We start from the raw sequence: 23,751 nt of genomic DNA, 5'->3' as shown, positions 1-23,751 counted from the left end.
CTAGATGAGGCCACTTTAGGGGTGAAAAGCAACAACTGTTTAACTGCATACAACCATAGTACACCACAACTTAGAACAGGGAGTGAAGAACACCACCACCATTCGTAGCCCTTTGAAACTACCAAGGTAAGTTCAGTAAGCAGAATATAATTACTTGAGTTGTAATTAACCCTGGATAATGGATTTGGAATCCCTAGTCATTCAGAAAGTGCCAGGGGACTTTTCCTGTCCACAAGCAGTCCGGATCTTGGTTTTACATCTTCAAAAGATGGCACTGGCAGCAGCAGCCGAGTGCCCCTTCAGAACAATAACTTCACTGTCAAAGCAGTGCGAGAGTCTATATTACTAGTATTGACTTTTGGAAGATTAAATTGTTTTGTAGCCTTTTCTAGAATTAAAATGAACACTGTTGAGGCTTAGATTAAAAAATATACCTGATCTGCCCAGACAGCAATCCCATTTAAAAGGGGAGTGCAATGAGGAATATTTCATTGTAACACAATAACGTTGAGCCCCTCAATTTCAACAAAAGAGGTCAGTGCTCAGTGCAGTAAACTGTCTGATGCACACTGGCTATGGTAGGAGGGTTCGCCATGCACCAGATTGTTTGTTGCTGGTGCTCAGCCTTGTTAGACTAACAGTTTTGCTAAATTTGGGAACAGAGAATGAATCTGTTGCAGCAAGACAGTCCTGATTGTAGTCCAGAGGGGAAGACCTATCAGAAGACCCCTCTGAGTAGGTCTATTGCTTTTTAATTTTGCCTAATAATGTTAATGGCTTTTCTCTGAAAATTAGATACCCTAAAAGTGAACAGGGTTTTTTTTAAAAAGCATCGTACAAAAATAGTCTTTTTATTGTGTTTAATAAAATCTGTGTTGAGGATATTACAATATGTTTTGGCTTTCTACAGTGTAATATTTTGGTCCTTTTAACACTAAATGAACTATTAGAATGGCAGGTGATTATGCTAATTATTTATTTATTTACACTAGTTCTCATCATTTCCATAAAATGTTCCCCATTGATCTCTTTCATAGGCTGTTTACAGATGTAGGGCTTATGTACTTTCCATTTCTATATTGCCATAATGACGCTTCCTCCCAGAAGAGTAATGAAGTGATCACATATGTATTGTTTTCCTAGTTGTCATGTTATAATGTAACAGTATTATTTTCCTGGGCAGACTTTCGTGCTATGTGAGCTAGTTTCAGCTCCAGCAGAGGGAGCAATGGACTACAGATTCAATAAAAACAGTGTTCACTTCAAATGTATTATACTGAGTTATGCATAACACTAGGTAACATAAACCATTTTCCAGTCTAACAAGGGATAATTAAAATCCTTACCACTTTGATCTAAGTATGATGAGCTAAATCGGGTACATGAAGGTCTCATAAAAGGCACTTGGATGCTGACAGCTGCAATCAGTTAACAAATGAAGGCTGAAGCCTTCTGTCACCTCAGTGATAGTGGCAACTTTCCACAAACTCCCCTGTCAACATGCCTCAATCCTGAACTTGTGGGTCTAACTAGGGATTAAAAGAAGTTCAGTCCTTGGCCTTTATGCTGAGACTACAAGCAAGTCAGTCACTTAGCATCAGTTGTAAGCATAGTTTTTCAGACATTTACCATCTGTCTCTTGCGAACTAGACTAAGACCACTAACCGCATTTCACATATGCCACTAGACAGACATCCAATGGTAACAACATTCAGTTGCCACGGATCTGGGCTGAATTTGATCTAGCAAAGTAGAATATAAAAAATAGCAGCAATCTTTTAAATCATAGTCTCTGTGGGTTTAACTTTCTGTGGGTTGATTTTGTCCAATATTACCCAAATAGTTAAAAGAAAAAAAATCTTATCTACATAGTAGACGGGAACCCCAAATACCTAAAGTTTCTCATGCCTTGCAAAGGTCTTGTTCCAGAAAATAAAAGTTACCGTTAACAGTGCATTATTTACCATGCGTACCAGATCAGTATAGCGATTATAGTATGTACTTAAAAATGTTGAGCACTAGTGTATACTTCTTCTTTGAGTATATGTCCCTATGAGTGCTCCACCATAGGATGTGCATGCACTCTTGATCAGAGATTGCAAAGTAGTGCTCCTGAGCAGAACAACACCCTGTGCTCCACGCAAGGGGATATAGGCAGGCACCAGCCTGCCACCACTCAGTTCTTTCTTGACCATCTGTGGCTCAAGACAGAGCCTTTGCTGTTAGCTGTTTCAGCTTCCCGCCTTTCTTTCACCTTGTGAAAGTCTTTATTCATTATTTTTGTTTCTTAGTTATTTATTTTATTTTATTTTATTTTTGAGCTCCCGGAGGAGAGTTTTCCACCTTCTACTTCTGTACCTTTGTTTGTGCTGGAGCACAATTTGTTATGCCTAAGACCCCAGTGTTTAGACTCTGCCAGACTTGCCACAGGCCTTTTCCCCACAGTGATGGATATTCGAGTTGTCTGCGATGTTTGGGGGACTCCCAAATCCCCTCAAAGTGCAAGGTCTGTCTGGGATTTAAAGGCAGGTCCAAAAGAGAAGGGAGGCTAAACTAAAACTCCTCTTAATGGAATGTTCCCTAGCACCAATGGAGTCCCCTATTCATTGGCCTCAACATCACAGGCCACTTCAGTCACCCATCCAGCTTCATTTGTGATCATGGACATGAAGACCTCAAAAAGGAAGAAGCACACCTACCCCACCAGAGAAATGAAGAAAAGGGGTAGATCATCCCATAAAGACCCACACTCGGGAGACCTCCCATCCCTTAAAGAGTACTGTAGGGGCTCCAGCTTAGTCTGGCACCAAAGTGTCGATACCATGTAAGAAGCCTCGTCTGGATAAGCACTCTACCAGACAATCTAATGCAGCGGCATGGCCTGATCCTCCATGGCACCATGATACACATAGGGCCACTGTGCATCCCTCGGTACTGACTTCTTACTCAAGCTCTGAAGTAAGACAGGACCTTGCTTCAGTCCTGCAGCAGTCTCCATCTCACTGGTCCACAATTTCACCTCCGGTAGCGACTCAAGCCTTGACTATAGGCTATCACAGCCCTCCGGCTCCTTCCAGGTTTCTGTCATCTGAAGCTCTCATCGTTTCAGAGGAGCCTGAATCTCCATTGTAGCATATATCTGTCAGAGCCCCCTCAGTGGTACTGCCAAGGCACCTGCAGACTGAAACCTGCCCCCTCACTGGTCATGATACCTCAGGCACTTAGTTGGTCATGATGCTTCAGGCACTTAGCTCAGGAAACAAATTATCAGACTCTGAGATCTCGGTACAGGAATCCATCCCAGTACCGTACCATCCAGCTCCCAGGACTCCCTCTACTGAGGAGGATTCTAGAGAATCTGCCAGTCCCAGGGACTATGACTAGTAGGGACCCATTCACTATCCCTCCCAATGGCATCCTTGGAGTCAGTTTGATGACCAATTTTATAGGATGCCAAAAGGAAATTACAGGCAGCCACCAGTACCACCCATATGTGCAGAGTCACTAAGCCTCTGGAACTGGTGCGTTTCCCATTGAATAGACGTATCAGCAGTCAATCTGCCAGGCCTTCCGAATACAATTGCAGACTCCCTGAGCAGATGCTTCTGGCAAGACCATGAATGGTAGCTCAAAGACTCTGTCTTTCACAGCATCTGTCAGACCTGGGCTCTACCACAAGTAGATCTCTTTGCCACCCCGAATAATTCCAAATATCACCTGATTTGCTCCAGGGGAGATTACATCCTCTGTGCTCTGGGAGTATCATTTTCAGAAAGAATGAAGGGCCAACCTGTTTCTATGCAGCATGTGTCTAAGTGAGATTCAGGTTGTATTTTGAACTGTTATGGAAGAACTGGGATACACAGTGACAGCACATTCCACTAGAGGTCAATCCACATCTCTGGCTCTACTAAAAGACATTCCTATAGCAGAAATCTGCAGGACTGTGACTTGGTCTTCGAGTCATACCTTTGCCAAGCATTATGCCATCTTACCTGCTTCCAGAGATGACACTTCTTCTGGTGATGCAGTTCTGCAAACGGTGTCTTGATTTACCTCCCCAGTACCCACTTCCTCTGTGAATTACTGCTTGGGAGTCTCCTATGGTAGAGCACCCACAGGGACATGTGCTCGAAGAAGGAGGAGGGGTTACTTACCTTACAGTAACTTGAGTTATTCATGATGCTTTTGTCCTTATGGGTGCTTCCCCTCTGCTGTGGAGTCTCTGGCTTCGTGGCTGAGAAGGAACTGAGTGGCAGTGGGCTTGCTATATATCCCCTATATCCCCTCATTTGGAGCACGGGGTGTTCTGCGTAAGTGCAGGTCCACAAATACTACTTTGCAGTGTCCAATTCAGAGTGCATGGGTGGAGTGGAGGCAACAGGGAGGCAGTTTGCTGCTCTCTGGTGTTTTGTCCGATCTGCTCTGGGCATGGCCCCAGTGGAGTTTAGCGAACCACCAGGCTACTCTAAATTCTGCCAGCTGGTAACAGTCCCCAGGGGACTGGTTATGCCAAGTCTGCACCAGCTGAAAACTGCCCTGGTCTGGCAGAATTCTCAGCTGGCCAGATCCAGCTATTTTTGCATCCCTTTGCACTACAAGAATGAGACAGAAGGGGCCAGAAAGCAGGAGAGCATTGGTCCCTATGTGTTCAAATTTCCCCTCGCTATTATTTAAGTGTCCTAAAAGTTTTCACTCTGAAAGAAAATATTAAAATTATACTTGCGATCTCTTATCAGAAATGAGTGTCTCACATAAAGTTAACTTTCCCTTGAAAGTCCTGCTTCAAACCTCTCAGGTAACTTCTTCTGCCAAGCTTATTGTAGTGTCAACTTCCATAGCATTATTTTTCAGCAGTGGCAGTGTCCCTTTAAAAAAAAGTATCCTGATCAATTTGTTGGAGGTTAACCGGCAATAACAATGCTGCTTCTCTTCTGATCAGACCTATTTCAGTAGGTGCGAGGTAGGCATGGTTAGGGCCAAAATCTAGAAAACAAAAGTTGGCTTACAAATCTAGAAAAAGAAAAGTAGCCCAATTTTATAAATGGTTGTTGCTGCCTTTTTTGGCATGCAGTTAGCAATATCTGATCTTCATCTCTGAGGAAACAGTCACCAGAACATTGAAGGCATGTGGCACTGAAGGGGCTAAGGAATCCAACTGAAATTTTTTTAATTGATTGTTACTGCTGGTCCAAATAAATTGGGGGTGGGGAAATCTCACTAGAGATAATGTAATTTTTCACTGAAAACTAACACACATGAGCACTGGTTCCTGTTTAGTGGCACGCATGTTATCTTAGTCATAGGCCTCTGCTGAACCCCAATTCCTAATCATGCTAAATAGTGTGTGGTTTGTTTGGTTGTTTTTCTTATGTTGACATATATTCCTAGGAACTGTCAGGCAGTAAAGGAAAGGTGCATTAATTCACGGTGTGTCTCCTGGTATCACTCACACAGCTCCACTTTTTAAAATTATTGTTCTTCGACGTATGCTTGAATTTCAGTTAAATGATACTAACTCTCAGGTGCTAACAGCATGACATTTTATATGACTGGTGTTAAAACATTTTAACTTCCATCCACTGGACCCATAACAGGAATTTAAATTGCCTATCTGAACAGTACTTTGGGAGAGGCTGAGTATATACTGTGGAGTGAACAATTTGATAATGAATGATTTAGTGGTGGCTAAATAGCTCACAAACCAAGAAGAAAAGCACAAATCTGTACTATTTGTTGGGAGGGTAAGGTTTTATTTCACTAATAGGTTTAATTTACATTCCAAAACTTGATTACAACAGTGGTTGAGGTGTAAGAGCACAAACTTGATTAGGTAACATGGAAATATTACACCCCCAGGAGTAGCTTCAACTCCTTACCCAGACTGAAAGTTGTCTTAGTGCCAGCATCCTTCCACTTCCTACAGACTGCAAGAGTTATCTTCCTAAGAATGTCTGAATATTGCCAACACTCTTAATTCTTTCACGGAAAAAAGTCCCAGACCTTAGATTTAAAGACAAGAAATATCTTCTTTAAATCTTTATATCCAACCCAGCCTGCCATGTTTCAGGATCACCTTCTAATCTATCTTTCCTACATACTACATCTTTACCATGGGTTGCCATAGCTGTTTCCTAACAAGAAGTTGGGTGCAGTAGGTTTCCATCAACTGACTTCATATTACCCTATTTTTCTGCATAACTGCATGATACCAGCTGAGGTTTCACTCAGCCAAGCTCAGGAATGGAATGAAGATGACGACTGCTGAGTGTTTTCTCTTGTAAAGACCTATTTAACCACTTGTTCTTATTTTCCAGACTCAAGGAGCAGGCTCCCCTCGATCTTCACCCAGTCACACTATCAGCCGACCTATTCCTATGCCAATCAGGTCTGCGTCTGCCTGCTCCACCCCAACCCATACACCTCAGGACTCTCTGACGGGCGTGGGAGGAGACGTGCAAGAAGCTTTTGCGCAAAGTAAGTTGCGTTGTTAAGTTATTATTAGTTACTCAGAGAGCATATGCAAGTGTCAGGTGGGGAACTAAGGCACAGGGAGGAGAAGTGACATGCACAAGGTCACCCAGCTGTCCAGTGACCAAGCCAGGAACACAACCCAGATCTCCTGAGTCCTATTCCAGTGCTCTATCCATTGCAACTCAATCTGTTTGCCATAAAATAAAGACTTATTTTGACCATTGCAAGTCGGTTCAACAAGCTGGGCTTTGGGGGGATGGGAGGGGGATGTGATGGGGAGGGAGTATTGTGCTGCTTCTCCTAAGAACTGACGGACTTTTCCATTGTGTCTAATGATGTTTACCAGAGCACTGCCATCGGCTGCTGTGCACTTTTCATTCTCCTTCCGTGCTGTTCATCACATTGCAAAAGGATGGCAGGTCCATCCTTTGCTCACTGATTGTTTGCTTTGAAGTTCTAAAATCACAGATTAAATAATAGGCTAAATATAAACGAAAGTAAATAGTTTGTGTGACCTGAACATGGAAATATGCCTCCGCCCAGGGAATTACTCTCTTTCCCAAATGCTTGCATCCCTGCAATTTCCTTTTTTCTTTTCCTTGAACACAAAGGGCCAAATTTTGCTCTCAATTACACCATTGCAAATTGGAATGTCAGTAGAGTCCCCCAGGATATACCCTGCTGTAACTGAGAACATAATTTGCCCTCCTGGGCTCAATTCTGCCCACCCTTGCAACTTCCATTAGTTTCCGTGGGAATTGCATCTATGAATTTGATGAAAAGATTGAGCCCTAAGTGCAATCAAGGTTTTCCCTTTAAAGAACTAGTTAATTCTCATGTTAAACCCTATCCAGCTAGAGGATTGTTCCTTGTCCCATGGCACCAGGTTGCTCAACGTGTATTCTGTGAGAAATGAACACACAGTGTGAAATTTTCCACTTTCAGCCTAAAAAAAAATGAGAAAGACGTACAGACATAGACCACTCTCTTAAAGAGTGGTTTCTTTCAGAACTTGGACAAAGAGAGAGAATTTAGTAGCTACAATAAAATACATGGGCTGCCTCAGGCAACTGCTTTTAGTTACAGCAATGTGTTCTGCTAAAGTGACATGGCAATGTAAAAGTATATTCTCATATGTATAGTGATCACACTTAAAAACAACAACCTTTGGTATATACAGAATTTATCCTCAGTATTTATCTTATTCTAGTTGTATAAGGCAAATCTGGGCAGTTTTTAAGCAAACCGTTGTACTGTCAGAGTTCTTTTAAGTTGCCCATAGTGAAGGCACTCCATGGAGTAGAGCACTAGCTCTCCTATATTTTCTCCTCTTAGAGAATAGATGTAAAAGTCTGTATAGATGTGAAGCTGAGAAGGCATTACAACTCTTCTCAGAAATGTGTGTGTGTGTGTGTGTGTGTGAGAGAGAGAGGAGAGAGAGAGAGAGAGACAGGCTTTGAGTTACTTTACTGCAGTCATTTTCTTCAGGAGAATTTATGACTTGAGATCAACAATTTTAAGGGCTGTCAGTTTAAAAGACATTCCAGATGCCAAATCCTGCTAGTTTCTATGCATCATCCCCTCTGAAGTTAGCTAGGATTTTAAGGATTGGGTCTCTTTATATATAGTTTGTTCAACTACACTAGGATATGAGTTTGGGACTCTGTGATAGCATAGGCTGGGAGCACACTATACCAGCCATGTCAGCCCTGAGGCTGAAGTGTTGCACTTTGCTCTCTAATAACCTTCCCTGATCGATGCTTAAGGCAGTACTGAGGAGTTCTGCAGGAAACAACATCTAGACCCTCCTGTATTGGAAAGAGGGTCACAGCAGCACAGGGCTGTTGATGGAGGGGGTAGTGGCTTTCAGAGTAGGCAGAAGTTTGCTGTGAGTGGGGGGTAGGAGAAGGGAGCAAAGGGAGCTACTCAGTCTTGGCTGGGATGCAGCCAGCTCCAGGAAGGGAATTTGCGTCCTGGTGGTTCCTACCTGCTCAGCAGCTGCTGTAGCCCCTCTGAGTCCCCCTCTCACCTCCATCCCCAGGTGTGCAGGAGTTGGGGGGGGGGGGGCAGAATCCCCACTGATATTTCCATGCTGGCTCCCACTGTTCTCTTCCCCCCCCCTCCAGTTCCACTGACCCTGCTGGGTTGTTGGTTTTTTTTAATGGGAGACAATTATGGAAAATACAAGCAGACTCCTGAGCTCCAAAAGATACCATGAAGGGGTGAGAAAGGAAAATCCATATAAGGCCTAATGAAATCAACCATGTTTCTTCAACGATGACCATATTTATACAATAAGAGTCATTAAACAGAGCCATGGAAACTTAGGGAGAAATAACTTCAGTCCACTTCCCCCAGACATTTCATCTATTAGCCCTGGTCTCCTAGTGTCACCACACAAATGTGAGTTTGATTGTAATTAATAACTTCCAAGTTTCTGGCATTATGAATAAATGAAGCATGATGTTGAGCTGCTGCTGCATGCAGTGTAAGAAAACGAAGCTGTTCTGCATATCAGTTTTGCATGTGTCCCTTTGGAAGGACTTGACTCCTTGAAATTATTATGTTGGCAACTTAGTATAAGGTTAAAACTACTTCATACACAAAGCCATAATTTGTCCTTTGAGAAAAATCTTAGCTTTGTGTTTTTTTTTTTCTTTTTCCTGCCTCAGGCACAAGGCGAAATTTAAGAAATGACTTACTAGTGGCAGCAGATTCAATTACCAATACCATGTCTTCTCTGGTGAAAGAACTAAACTCAGGTGCGTGAGGCTTAAGAGCATGATCACGGTACAGTCATTTAACATATATTTAAAAATAAATAAAAGGGAGCTGAGGAAAAAACACCTAAATGGAGTTCTGGATATTTTTGTATTTTATGGAAAGAAAACCTAAAAGTGGTAATTTTGAAAGCTACAGACATCCAGGTGCAATTAAAGTTTAGAATTTTTTTTCAGAATATAACATTTTGGTGCATCTGTAAATACTATCATATGTAATTATTTTTAAAAAGGTGTCAGTAGCACAACAATGCACCTGTATCCTGATGTGCAATATTCAAGTTCTCCTGAGTCTAGATTTCTAGCTGTGCCAAATGGCATATACTGTGGTGTCCTTTTTAGTAACATATGCAAATGTCTGCAGAGGCTCTATTATGCTGTACCGCCACAGAAACAAGAGGTGGCTCTGCAAATAGAGAGAGAACATATGGCCACAGCATCCATGTTGCCCAGGGCCGGTGCAAGGATATTTGGCGCCCTACGCGAAACTTCCACCTTGCGCCTCCCACCCCCACACCTCCCCGCGGAGCATTGCTTATTATAAACTTTCAAAAATGAATACTGCATAATGTGGCATTGTTCATTAGAATTAATACATATTCGGCTTGAAAATTTATTAATTTCATTATTTAGACTACATATTTAATGAAAATAAATGAATAACCTGACAGGGTGTGGGGCTGGCTGGCTTGGGGCAGGGGGGTGCGGCAGGGGTTGCCTGGAGACGGGGGGTGTAGGGCTGGCTGGCTTCGGGCAGGGCAGGGGATGCGGAGCTGGTTGGAGATGGAGGGGGTGGGGCTGGCTGGCTTCGGGCAGGGGATGCGGAGCTGGTTGGAGATGGGGTGCGGGGTTGGCTGGAGACGGGGGGTATGGGGCTGGCTGGCTTCGGGGAGGGGGGTGCTGCAGGGGTTGGATGGAGGTGGGGGTGCGGGACTGGCTGCAGGCAGGGCAGGGGGTGCGGGGCTGGCTGAGGGCAGGGTGGCAGGTACCAGGGCCATCCCTAGATATTCTGGAGCCCTACGCAGCCGGGGGGGGGGGGGGGTGCCCCAGGCCTCCATGGGGGAGGCGGGAGCGGGGGGAGGAGCCCGGCTTCCGTGGGGGGGCAGGCCTCCGAGGGGTCAGGGCTGGCTTGGGGGGCAGGGTGGAACCACCCCCAGTACTCGCCGGCGGCGTGGCTGGGGACAGGTCTCTGTACTTCCTGCCGCCGGTGAGTGCAGCCCTGGCCCTACTGCAGAGCTCAGGGGAGTGGGGGCAGGGCGGGGCTGAGTAGGGGCGGGGCCCTGGGGAAGAGCCAGAGCAGCAGGGAGCAGCGCAGTGCCCCCGGCGGCTGGAGGAGGAATGACATCACTTCCCGGCCGGCCGGAGCTGCTCAAAGCCGCAGCGCCCCCTCGCACAGTGGCGGGAAGAGGTTTACACATTTAGCCGGCACCGGGTGAGCATCCTAGACATTTTGGGCACCGCTTTTTGGCGCCCTCAAATCTTGGCGCCCTAGGCGGCTGCCTAGTTTGCCTAGTGGATGCACCGGTCCTGATGTTGCCTGAAACATACTGGTGTATTCACAATTGAGAGATACTGGAATTCTAACTTGGAGAAACAGGAGAATATTTAGATAAATGAACCAAGCCTACTAGCACATGTGAAAATTAAATGTAGCCATAATCACCTTTTGTGGCTCACAGAGATGGGCAGCGAGACGGAGAGTAATGTGGATTCTGAGTTTGGACGGACTCATTTTGATGATCTTGTTCCATCGCCGACTTCTGAAAAGGCTTTCCTTGCACAAATCCATGCCCGGAAGCCAGGATATATTCACAGTGCAGCTGCCACTGGCACCATTCGCAGTGACATGTGGGTACCTTCTCTATTTTTTTAATTCATTTTGTATTGAAATTATTATAAGAATGTGCATGTACATATTTCCCCGCAGTAATATAACTAAATCTAACCGGGGGGAGGCTCTTTGCCTATACAATAATAATGAGCTCTCTAAGCTAAAGGAGTCGGGGCAAGAAGTGATCAGTTGGTACTCTTGATTCCAATCTGAGACTTTTGTGAGCCCATAATAAGAAGTGACCTTACTGGATTTCCATTAGGAAATTCAGCAGCTGAGCCTTTTTATTTGTGAAGTTTTGCTAGAGTACGACTGGCAAATTTTAAAGATTTAACATAGAGCTGGCTGAAAGATGACAATTCTGTTTTACGACAACTTTCAAGGTTTCAACATTTGTTTTTGTTGCAATGTGGAATGAAAAGAAAGCCTTTCAAAGGTTTTCAGAAGTTAGAGTTGTATTGAAACTTCCATTTTCAGATCAAAAGAGTCTCTCTTTCTCTGTCTCACCCATCCCATCTAAACCTTCTTTGAAATCAGTATGTCTTCAAGAAATGTTTTGGCGTCAATGAAATGGCATGTTTCATCAGAAACTTTTCAATGAACTCTAATTTAGGGCCCGATCCGAAATCGACTGAAGTCAATGGGAGTCTTTCCATTGACTCCAGTAGGCTTTGGATCAGATCCTTAGAGCCAAATCTTACTCTCAAGGAAGCTTTTGAGAATTTTTGTCATTGACTTCAATGGAAGCATGACTGGACTGTGAATGCACATTTAGTAGGGCATGTCCCTTAATCTCTTTCATGGGTGCTAAATCACTGCAGAGGTGGGAATTGAGGAAGGGCTGCAAAAATAAAAATAACTTCAAGAAAATGTACATGGAGTTGAAAACACAGATCCTGCTTTCCGCTCCGTTTTCATTAAAATAGGGAAGTTCTTTTAACATTGAATGTAATTCATCTTAGGGGGCTATTTATTAATAATTGTCTTTAGGGTTACAGAAGATGGAGACCCCTATGTTAGAGCAGATGATGAGAACTATGAAAATGACTCTGTCCGCCAGCTGGAAAATGAGCTCAAGATGGAGGAATATCTGAAACAAAAGCTGCAGGATGAAGCCTACCAGGTAAGAAAGGAAACCACCGAATAGTCCCTTGGCTTAAAAAGGATATTGTGCTGCAGTAGCCCACCATCTGCAATTTCTTGTCAGTGGCTGGTGCTTCCAGATTTTAAAACTCCAAATTCTCAAAATTCTCCCCTCTCATGCCTCCCCTAGACAGATAGATAGATCTCACACACACAAACGCACACACAAAGTGCTCAGAAAGAGCTCATCAATTGACTTGCTTAAGGCTGACATTAACCTTCACAAGGTCATTAGCTAATCCTTCATAATTGCCACTGCCAATCAATTTCTACCAAGCCACTCACACAAGAATGCTTTGTATTGTAGAGACGGTATTGCATGTTGAGCTCAGTTTTTTGTTTAATAATGTTCTCTCCATGTTAGGGGACGGAAGCCACTTAACCAGTCCTTTTAAAATAGGATGTTTTTGTCATAATCTGGGATGGGGGGAAGGGTCTGGAGTGGGTCACATGATATCTCAAAGCTCCAACTGCTGCATCTGGTGAAATAAGGCAGTGAGGACTCAGCCTGGGAGACTTGGCTTGTGAATAAGTGACCTGGTGATTAGCAAAGTGCACCTGTAGCTTTAAGAGCTGCAAGGGATTTCAAGCCAACTGGCCCTGCACGTTTGGACTCTCAAATTGCCTGCCTAGTAAATGATGTGCACGTTTGCATGGTGCAAGAGATCAGTGCCTGTTTTAAGTTACTCCTCCTCTGATCATCCAGATGTAAAAATCAGAGTGAGCCAGAGTTTAAAATGTCTATTCGCTCACATCAAGGTTGCCATTGGTTTTGAATTTCAGGTGACTATCATAGTTTTTACATAAATCTGCTGTACAAGACTATGGTAGCTCACAGAAAGTCATTTCATTGTGATGGTCTTTGAGGACGCAATGACATTTCGTCCTCATCCTTGCTATGCAACATCTCAATATGGCAGCAATGGGCAACACCTCAATGTTGTGCCAGTGTTTTTACCCAAGATAACAAATGACAAAAGGGGGCAGTCCTTAGGTTTCTGCTGAGTAAATGGAACTGCTACTGCTGAGTTAGAACATGGAAAGCAATGATTTATTATGTAGCAGGAATACCTTAACAATGACATCGGCCAAGCATTATGTCATTAATTTCTCTACTTCTACTGACACTCCATTTTTTCAATAAAGGGAACAGTTTAATGATCTAACTATAGAGTTCAGTGCAGGATCAGGGCCAATATTAGTACCCTGCAGCACAGCTCCATTAACAAATACATGTTTTTAAACTTACATGAATAGTCACACTAATTACAGTGGGATTACGCAAATGCATAAAATTAAGTGTGCAGAATTACAGCCATTATTTGTGAGGCGGGAGAGAGAAATTTTGGTAGATACCTTTCAGTATTGTTGCTTCCTCCAAAGTTGGCTTTTCTGCTGTAGTCCAAAATAGCCCCAGAAAGACAACACGTTAAACCCTGGCCCCATTGAAGGCAATGGAAAACTTCACTGGGGCAGGATTTCACAAAGGGTGAATATTACACCTGGCTTGTTTCCACTTGGGGAAAAAATAGAAATTAAAAACAGGAAAGAACAAACTTTTTTTAAAATGATTAAATTGGGTGATATGAAATATTCATCCCAGAAGAAGAGTTCAGTCTGTTAACTTTTTCCTGAGGAAACTTAACACTTTGCCGCTAAGCTGTAGAGTTCTACTCAGAAATTATTTGATAACAGAAAATATTTGTTTACTAGGAAACATTTTCAATTGATGACTGTGGCTCCTAGTATGCAAACCTTCAACTGTGTTAGTAGCCCTTACTAACATGAATGGTGCCATTGGGACTACTTGAGTAAGAGCTGCTAGGATGAATAAGAGTTAGCAAGGTTATGTCCTTTTGAGTCACTAGAACAGGGGTCGGCAACCTTTCAGAAGTGGTGTGCCAAGTCTTCATTTATTCACTTTAATTTAAGGTTTCGCGGTAATACATTTTAACATTTTTAGAAAGTCTCTTTCTATAAGTCTATAATATATAATTAAACTATTGTTTTATGTAAAGTAAATAAGGTTTTTAAAATGCTTAAGAAGCTTCATTTAAAATTAAATTAAAATGCAGATCCCCCTGGACCGGTGGCCAGGACCTGGGCAGTGTGAGTGCCACTGAAAATCAGCTTGCGTGCCGCCTTCGACACGCGTGCCATAGGTTGCCTACCCCTGCACTAGAACATCTGATGTGGCCTTGGCTCTCTTCTCTGATTTGGATTTAATGCATAGTATTTCATTATTCAAGATATTTTTCCACTGATATCCCTGGATAGTCTTTAAAGTCAAAGAACATAGAGCTAGCTTTATCTTTATTTGTAAAGAAAGAAGAAAAAGCCAGTAAATTTATTTTTCAAGTGTTCCAGGGAATGGTGGTGGGAAGAATTGTGTAGTTTGAATCCAGCCTCTAGAATTTAATATGGTATTTCTTACTGATCATGTTCATAAAAGTTTCTCATTTGACTAGATAGCCTAAAACAAATGATGGCTGTAGTTGCTCTCATAATACAACTGTCAACTGAAAAAATCTGATAAGAAAATTACTGCTACTAGGCTTATAGTATCCTTTGTTGGTTCAAGAATGATATTACATGTATTTCTCTGTCTCACTATATGTAAAAGCAGTAGTTTTAGATGGACATGTAGACTTATTATTGCATAGGAGATGATGGCACAGTACCCAGTGTTTTTGGTCTGTGTGACCTTCAAGCAAGCTTTTGCAAATGAGACTCTGAGACACTAGAATGAAACCAGATTGTCAGCAAAGAGAGTGCTTTTCTGCTATGTGGAAGCAGCAGAATGCATGGTACATGAGAGAGTCTGTGACAAGAAGCCTCAAAAGCCTCATCTTTTTCCGCTTCCTCTTAAGCATGTAGCAAATAACAAGTGTTATCAGGAGGAACACATTTAATGCACAAACCTAAACGCTAACAGCGCTTACCCTCCCATGTCAGTTAGCAGATATGGTCTTATAGTTTCTTGCTGAATGTATTGTATGAGACAGTTTTCCTTAGTCTTATTTCCTGTCCCCATTATTTTCTCTCTTATTTCCTCTCTTGTGCATGGCTTTATTCCAAATAATACACTGGCCTGGCTGCTCACTGGCTTAACTTGTCATCTTCTTGTTTTATGTCCTTTGTTATCTACAGGTCAGTTTGCAAGGTTGAGTGCAATATCCTCCTATCACTCTCCTCTCAAGTAAGTATTACCTTAATATAGGAGAATCTTTTCAACTGGTAACTTGTAATTCAGATACACTGCGCCTTCTACTTCATGTGCACGCATGATGATGCTGTTTCCTCCCTTGCTTATTTCCAGACATCCAAGCATGAATTATCTCTAAACCATGCCTAATAAGCCATCAAAAGTTTGGTCAAAGTCCTGAGGATCATCCCCACACACACTTTTATTTTATTACCTTACTCTGTTACGCAGGAGGGCAAATGGTCTTCTTAGCTATCAATGACAATGATTAAGTGGCCATGAGAGAGAGAGAATGATCCAGTGTTTAGGACGCTAGTTTGGAATTCAGGAGACGGGTTCAATTCCCTGCTCTGTGCCTCAGTTCCCCCTGTGTACTTCCCTGACTCACTGGGGTGTTGTGTAGATAAATGCATTACAAATTGTGAGATACTTCAGGAATGGGTACCATACACAGGTGCCGACTTTCTGATGTCCCGGGGAGGGTGGTGCCCCACCCTGACCCCACCCCTTCCCCCAAGGCCCTGCCTCTTCCCACCCTGTTCTGCCCCCTCCCTCGAGCGCGCCCCACCATAGACGACTGGTACCGCCCCATACTGAGGGGGCACTATCTAAAGGGGAGGTCATGTGACCAGTCACGTGTTCCCCTCCCCACGCCAACCCCCCCATGCCCAGCCCAGGGCCATCACGCTGTCCCCGCCGCATGTTACCTGCGCCTGGCCCCCCAGCACATTCTGGCACTCTCCCTGGCGTGAGGGAGCCGCAGTGGGGAGTGGGAGAGAGCCGCTTCTAACACCGGCCCCTCCCGATCACTGCTCTGCAGCCCAGCAGCTGGCTGAGAGAGCCTGGCTGGGGAGGCAGCTTCCACTCCCTGCCCAGGCTCAGCTGCCGGGGACTGCAGCTGAACAAGCCGGAAACGTCCCAGGGGTTGTGGGGGCTCCGGCTCGCTCACCCTGGTTCCTAGCACCTGAGCCCGGGCGGGGAGCGGAAGCTGCCTCCCCAGCCAGGCTCTCTCAGCCAGCCGCCAGCCTGCCACACTGCCGAGCAGTGTCCCGGCAGCCAGAAGGAGCTGATCCCACCACTTTTGCTCCTGGTCCCTCTCCCTCCCCACCCCCAGCCCTTTCACTCCCCAGCATCTGGGGATGTCCCCCCTGACACGTTGCCCAGCCCTGCCCTTGCTCTGCCTCTTCCCGCCCCTGCTCCTCCTCTTTCCCTTCCCCTTCCCCCCCAGTGCCTCCTGCACACCACTGAACACCTGATCTCCAGTAGGCGGGAGGCACTGGGGGGAGCGGAGGAGGGACCCACCGGTGGGTGCTGAGCACCCACTATTTTTTTCCATGGGTGCACCAGCCTGGAGCACCCGTGGAGTTGGCACCTATGGTGCCATATAAGTGCTTAAGATGGATAGTTAGTACTCATGTATCAAATGCCATTACCCACCGCTATCACTAAGTACCCATCATCGCCAATGAAGTACAGTTTATCACTTTTGAGCTTAGCCAGTGCCCCAGTATGGCATTAAGGAGCACTTTGCCTTGCTGGTGGAGCCATTTGCAGATGAGAAGTAAAACCAGTGACCATGCCACCTCTAGCAGGAGTTTAAGTTATGAAACTAGGCTTCCTAGACAAATTCTAACACGATGAAATAGATTTTCACTATTTAAATCCCATCTAGAGTTTCAAATGTATATGGTATCATCTTCTCTTTCTGTTCCAAGTAGTGTTGATGTGAACTGTTAAGTGGCTGCCGTGTTTCATCCGAGAGGAGGCTGCATTTTAGTAATTGGCAAAGTACTTCTTGTTTATATCAGTTTGATGGCAAAATCTGGCCCTCAGCTACTGGTGTGCAATTCCCTGTGAGTTTATTAGGAATGATATGCCTGTAACTGATGCTAGAATTTGGGCCTTTGTTTGTAAAGCACTTTGGGGGATGGGAATTAAAAGCTGCTTTTTTTTTTTTTTTTTTAAAGCCCTCTCTCAAATACTCGTGTTGAAAGCCATCAGTGGGACAAAAAACAAACAGCAATCCCACAAAATATCACAACACTGAATAAGTATACACCACAACACATTTTCCTATTTTCCTTTTACATACCCCCATCAGGTTATACTCACCTCCTCAGCAGCCTTGGTATGTGCCTGGAAAGTGAGCAGCTATAGAAACATTTTCTTTTTTCAACATACTAGAATTGTTAGTTACCAGTCAAGTTACTAGAATATGAAAACAGATCACGCTGCAATAATGAATGTCTATAGAAGTATATAGAGTTCAAATGTTCATGTAGCATATGCTTTTATATACATTATTATAAATTAAAATGATAGTGGGTGAAACATGCTGATAAAGTAAGAAATTATCTGATTTACCAAATTCAGGTAAAACTTTTTTAATTATTTATTTGTTTGTTTTAAAAAGTTCAGGTAACTTCTTTTAATATTTGAACTTTAGCAAACCTCTGCACTTTCTGCTTCCAGCTAGAAACACCAAGGCTAAGATACTGTTTTAAGAAAAGCCAAGTTACACAAAAGTACAGATTATCTGAAAATGTGCATCCCCACCCTGGTTGGTGGGCTCGGAAGGTTCAGTTAGCAACTCATCTCTTGGATCTTTTCCAAAACATTTGAAGTTAGCACAGCACATTATGGGTGGGACTTTTGAAAGCACTCTGTGTTGACTTAACTCTACTTCTATTGCAGTCTACAGTAAAACACCTGTTGACCTCAGTGGGAGCAGTTAGGCCAACACTGAGCATTTAGAAAATTCCATCCTCCGAGGGAAAACGTGGCCTCATTGAAGGCGATGGCAAAACTACCGCTGACTTCACTGGAGTCAGGATTTCACCCTATACTTTTATCCTAAAACAGCAAACTGTTTCATCGATGCCACATCTGCACAGGATTGTGTGATACAATCTAAAATAGCCCCCTCAAGTAGTGGATAGAATCCATAGTACTCAAGCCCATTTACTTCAGGGAAAAACAATGTATCCTTTGTACTTTATTTGTTATTAATATTTCATCACTTTGGAAAGAGAAACCCCAAACAATGTATACAGGCTGCAGTGGTTAAAGCACTATCTTGAGTCCTGCCAACTGCATAACTATAGCAGATCTGCATTTCTATTTCTTGGGAACCCCTGCTGTTGACTATAAAAAGCAGTTATTTTTAGAGATCGTATTAGCCAACAAATTATGTATAGAAATACTATCAGCATTGTATTGCACAGGTGTTAGTTGGAAGGCCAAGTGATTTTTCCTACCCCAAAACAATAATCCCCTGGAACTGCTCTTATAAAATGAAGTTTATTAAGAAGAATGAGAGGGCAAGTCAGACCAGTGCAATATAGACATTAATACAATTATATGATTGACAGACTGTCACAGAACTCCATTTGTTTCCTGATTTATTAAGCTATATACTTCATCATTATTATTTAAAATTATTATATCCTATTTGCATTTTGGAATAATGCTACAGGAAAGTCTCTGGAAGTGATCCTGAAAACATCTGGTATAAATATAACAAATGCAGTCTCAAGAGAGCAAGTGGGTTCTTGTAACATATAAAATATAATGTAATCATGTTTTCAATTTAAGTTTTTCATATTAAAATAAGTGGCGATTATTTTTCATATATATATATGAAAAATTTATAAATTAATGGAGCAACAGACTAACACTGTCTAAGCACAAGGTGAAAAGTGGTTTCAGCTTTCACTAGATGAAACTAAAAATAAACTTTAAATTGTCTGAGCATAAAAATTTTTAAGTTATTTTACTTAAAATAGAGTTTAGGCTTAATCTGGTTCCCATAGCTGCCAGGGGACTTTTGCCAATGACATCAATGGGAACAGAAGCAGGCCACTACTGAATGCAGGTGTGACATATTAAAGAGGGGTAACTTGTGGCACGAGTGTGGTCCCATGTGAACTTCAACTTATTGTACTTTTTAAAGCAATATCTTTGTTGGTGATGCCATGGCACATCCAGTTCATTTTTCAATTAATGCTTATTGTTTTTAAAACAATTGTAAGGTGTGTAAAGCTCCTGAAAGCCATGCTTAAGTTACTAGCATGTAGGAGAGTACAGGGAGAAGGGGATTCTTTATTAAGTCTCACTTTAAATTATTTTTATTTGCATTTTACTTCTCTGCTATAGTTGAGAGCCAAATTCAACACCCATTGATGTCAATGGGAGTATTTTCCTTTGACTTCAGTGGGCTTAATCAGGCCCTAAATTATGAATGTGAAAGGAACAATTTGCCCATATGTTCCATCCAGGCATATTACACTCAACTCAAAAAAGGAGTGAAGCTAGAAATGACAAAACATGTCTTGCTTTTAGATCTCTGTGAGACTTTAAAGCAAGATAAGTGGGAAGAAAGTTCAGTAGTTTTATTTTATGAATGTTTAAAGTCAGAAACATCACACATGCACACTAGACTGTTTTGTATAATTTTTTTTCAGATGCATTGTAATGATGTTTTGATTAACAGTATATTTGTTTAGGACACCTTACTCCACTGGAACTCAATAGAGCTTGTAAGCTCCAGAAGCCAAGTAGCTTTAGATCCACAAACTTAATAGGTCCAGTGACAGTGATAGACTGAAAGAGTCAGTCTATTAAGGTTATCAAAGAGACGGTTCAAGGGTAACTTGATCACAGTCTGTAAGTGCCTACCTGGGGAACAGAAATTTGATAATAGAGAGCTCTTCAGTCTAGTAGATAAAGGCATAATAACATCTGATGGCTTGAAGTTGAAGCTACACAAATTCAGACTGGACCTAAGGCACAAATTTTTAACAGAGGATAATTAGCCATTGGCACAATTTACCAAGGATTGTGGTGGATTCTCCATTTGAAATCAAGATTGGATGTTTCTCTAAAAATATGTTCTAGTTCAAACAGGAATTAATTCAGCGAAGTCCTATGGCCGGGGTTATACAGGAGGTCAGAGTAGACAATCTCAATGGGCCCTTCTGGCCTTAGAATCTATGAATCCTATGAAGAAGAAAAAAATCATTGAAGGATGTGTACAATTAAATCAGCTCTATTTAAAGCCACCAAGATTAGGAGACTTCTCTCTTCCTTTGTGCATTTTTAAGTGCGTCTGCCACACTTGTCTATGGGTCAGAGTGCCACTGCGCTAAGGAGTCTTAAGCATGGGTCCAGAACCAATAAACTTACATGTAGAGCTGAGCAAATAATTGATTTTTTTGGTTTGGTGCCTGAACCGGGGGGGGAGAGAACGGGGTGGGGGGAGGGGACGGTTGCTTTGAACCAAACTGAAAAATTTAGTTTTTCTCATCAAAACAAAGAAAAACAAAAAACAATTAAATAAAACATTTCAATTGTTGATTTGAATCAACATAAGTGACATTGCCAAAGGAAATGTTGATTTGAAAAAAAAAAAAAAGTCAGAACGGTTCATTTTGACATTTGTGAAATGTTTGTTTTCAGATTTTTTTCAGCCAGAACTATGTCGAATTTGACCCGAACTTGCAAATAGTTTCGGGGCCCTGAAAAATGTAACTCTCTCAGCAAATTTAATACTTGCCAAAAAAAATTGCATTTAGCTTTACTTATGTGTTCTGCTGGCAAAACTTGTAGGATCCCAAAGCCAAATAGTTCAAGGCTTATATATTATTCTAAAAAGGCACATTAAATATAAAAATAGCATTACATGGAACATTAAGTTTGAAAAAAAATCAAGCTCTCACTATGTAATAAATTTCAAAAGTTAGGTTATTCCCATCCTGCTATATTAACTGAGCTACAGACCACATGTGTAATATTTTCTTTTTCTCTTTAATCTGACTCTTAATGTATTATTCTTTATTAGTAGTATATAACATAAAAATGTCAGATGTGCAGTGTGGCCAAATTAACTTTGGAGGAGCGACCTTAACTTTCAGTGCATGATTTTTCAACTTTAATGTTGCATGAATACTAGGATATTTTAATCATTAAATTATATTACAACAGGAAATAAACTGTGGTTGAAGTTATAAATACTGAGGGGGAAGGGGACTCCGCCATTACTAATCACTTGAGCTTCAACTTGTGATTGATTATGTCATTAGTAGAACCCTTCAATGTATTTATAATTCTGTAATTCAGTGGCACTCATTTCTTGTATACAACCATCTCTTCATCCCAATGCCAGATCTGGAACAAAAAGAAGCATCCTGGAAATCTATAATAACCCCTCCTCACACCCACAAATATTCATCTAAGGCATAGAGTGTGTACAGTAAATTAAAAAAAACAGAATTATATACAATGCTATAAATGGATCTTAATGTTCTGGCTGCCTCACACATCACTCATACTTTGCTCTTGTGGAGTATAATGATGCAATCAAAAACTATGAGCTGTAGCTATATTTATATATCCTTAAAATTACCTAAATAAGAACCAACCTAAACTGCAAATTGAATCTTTGAGGTTTAAACAAATTCAGATAACTGCCCTCTTCCACTCCAAGTTTTAGCCTGATATAATAGAAAAGGATCCATTGTCCATACATTGCCGTCCCATACTGCAGGTAATTTGACTGTACTAAATATTTCAGGGAAAGAGGATAAGATAAACCATAATCCCTTTAACTTTGAAGTGGGGAGGTATAAAAAGGAGGAGAGAACTATGCTCCCCAGGAAGAATATATCAAAAGAACGTGTTCCCTGTGTTGCCCAAAACTAGTTCCTCAGATACACCTTGGAACATCAAAAGTTTTCCATCACTGAATAAAACTTGGAAGCATCCAATTCTAGAAACACAGGATGCCATTGATTGTGCAGGATATGAAAGCACTCATCAAAGAGGAGCATCCTGCTTAAGAGAGGTACAATCCAGCATTATTTTTGAGCTAGCTACATTCTCTGCAGATCAACTTTTACACCCATAAGATGAAATTCACCTGAGTGTGTAGGTCCAGTGCAATGTTCTCCACCCTGCTTAAATTCCCATGTGGGGGCTGTCAAGGGAGGTGCTGCTAGCCGAGTGGCTGCACACATGAGTATTTGCACCTTCTGCGCACAGTAGAAATTATCTCCACACCAGCCCAGCCAGCATGGAGGGCTACACCTTGGAGCAGGAAATGGGAGCATCAAGAGATCTGTGTTTATGCCATTACAATTGCCCCAGTACCCTGTATAAATAGCGCAGAAGGTTTCAAGCCACTACTCATATCCACCAGAGCTGGAAGAGTGCAGAGCAGTCCTAAATTCTGTCCCTGTTTTGTGGGAGTGGATTCCAACTCCTCTGTAATTTCACCTGCATAGACCTTGAATAGTTGAGGTTTACATAGATCTAGTGGGTTTCACCTTTAATACCTAAGTTGTAACCAAGAGAATTGGGTGGCTTTTTGTTTTCTTGATAATGCAGCATGTGACGAGTTTGTTTGAAATGTTTGCGTGTATGTGTTTTAAGACAACTTTCCCTTTTAAAAGTTCTCCTAAACATTGTTTAGCAGGCAAGCTGCAGTCAGACAGACAACGAAAGCTATGTAAGAACTGACGATGAGGAGAGCTGCATTCGAACTGATGACGAAGAAAACCTGGCTGCAAACTTCACAGAAGAATGGAACCAACAAGTGCAGCATCTCTTGACAAAAAAATCAAATGACTAACTAATTTCCGAGGACTGTAGCACAGTACTTTTGTTCTAAGAGTTGTAGTTTGTAGGTGTGTGTTTTCAGAAAAAAGACTTTTGTTTAAAGCTAACTTATATTAGCTACATCTTCTGTAACATGGCTCATTACCGATGAAGAAAGCAGGCTGAAATGTGTGCTGCTGTTACAAATAATAGCAGTATCAACAAAACATGTAAACCCTTTGCACACAATGTTGAACCTATTCAGTTTACAATGACAATATTAATACTGTTTATAGATTTCAATTTGATTTCTGAATACTTCAAGATTTTAGTAGAACAGTTTACTATACACTGTACATTTTTCTTTCACAGAAGAAATAAAAAAGCTACAATTATGCATTTAACACTGAATGATTATACTCCTGAGTGTATATATTTAGTAGCCCAAAAGCAAAGTACCAGACTATGTTTGCAATTTGTTTAAAAGTCTTTTACATAAAAGACTTGTACAAAATGCACTAAAAAAAACCCTCTAATTTTTAGTGTAATTAGTGTAGGGCTAACGTGTAACTTAGGAATGTTTTCTTTCAAAGTAATCTAACAAATCAGCCATAGAAGTTAGTGTAAATATTTTTTTTCCAAATAGATATCATATACAAAAGGCAACATTCAAATTATATAGAATCTCTAGTTTTTAAATCAGCACAGATCTTCTTAAAACTGTG

General features: G+C 41.9%; 1 protein-coding gene across 15 annotated transcripts in view; it reads left to right on the top strand.

The window, feature by feature from the left end:
• Window positions 1–23,060, top strand: part of DTNA (dystrobrevin alpha) — a 287,748-nt gene extending 264,688 nt beyond the window's left edge. For 12 of the 15 annotated variants that reach the window (XM_065399398.1, XM_065399395.1, XM_065399390.1 and 9 more), the window contains 5 exons: window positions 6,318–6,477; window positions 9,147–9,236; window positions 10,934–11,102; window positions 12,076–12,208; window positions 15,379–15,396. In XM_065399398.1, the coding sequence (XP_065255470.1) occupies window positions 6,318–6,477; window positions 9,147–9,236; window positions 10,934–11,102; window positions 12,076–12,208; window positions 15,379–15,396 (570 nt within the window). Of the gene's footprint in view, window positions 1–6,317; window positions 6,478–9,146; window positions 9,237–10,933; window positions 11,103–12,075; window positions 12,209–15,378; window positions 15,397–22,901 lie in introns of those variants that run through there. The other 3 variants (XM_065399382.1, XM_065399396.1, XM_065399391.1) reach the window with 2 other exon arrangements.
• The last annotated feature ends 691 nt before the right edge of the window (window positions 23,061–23,751 follow it).

This window comes from Emys orbicularis, chromosome 2, assembly GCF_028017835.1.
Source record: "Emys orbicularis isolate rEmyOrb1 chromosome 2, rEmyOrb1.hap1, whole genome shotgun sequence".
Classification (NCBI taxonomy): domain Eukaryota; kingdom Metazoa; phylum Chordata; order Testudines; family Emydidae; genus Emys; species Emys orbicularis.
This window is presented reverse-complemented; position numbering and strand designations above follow the sequence as displayed.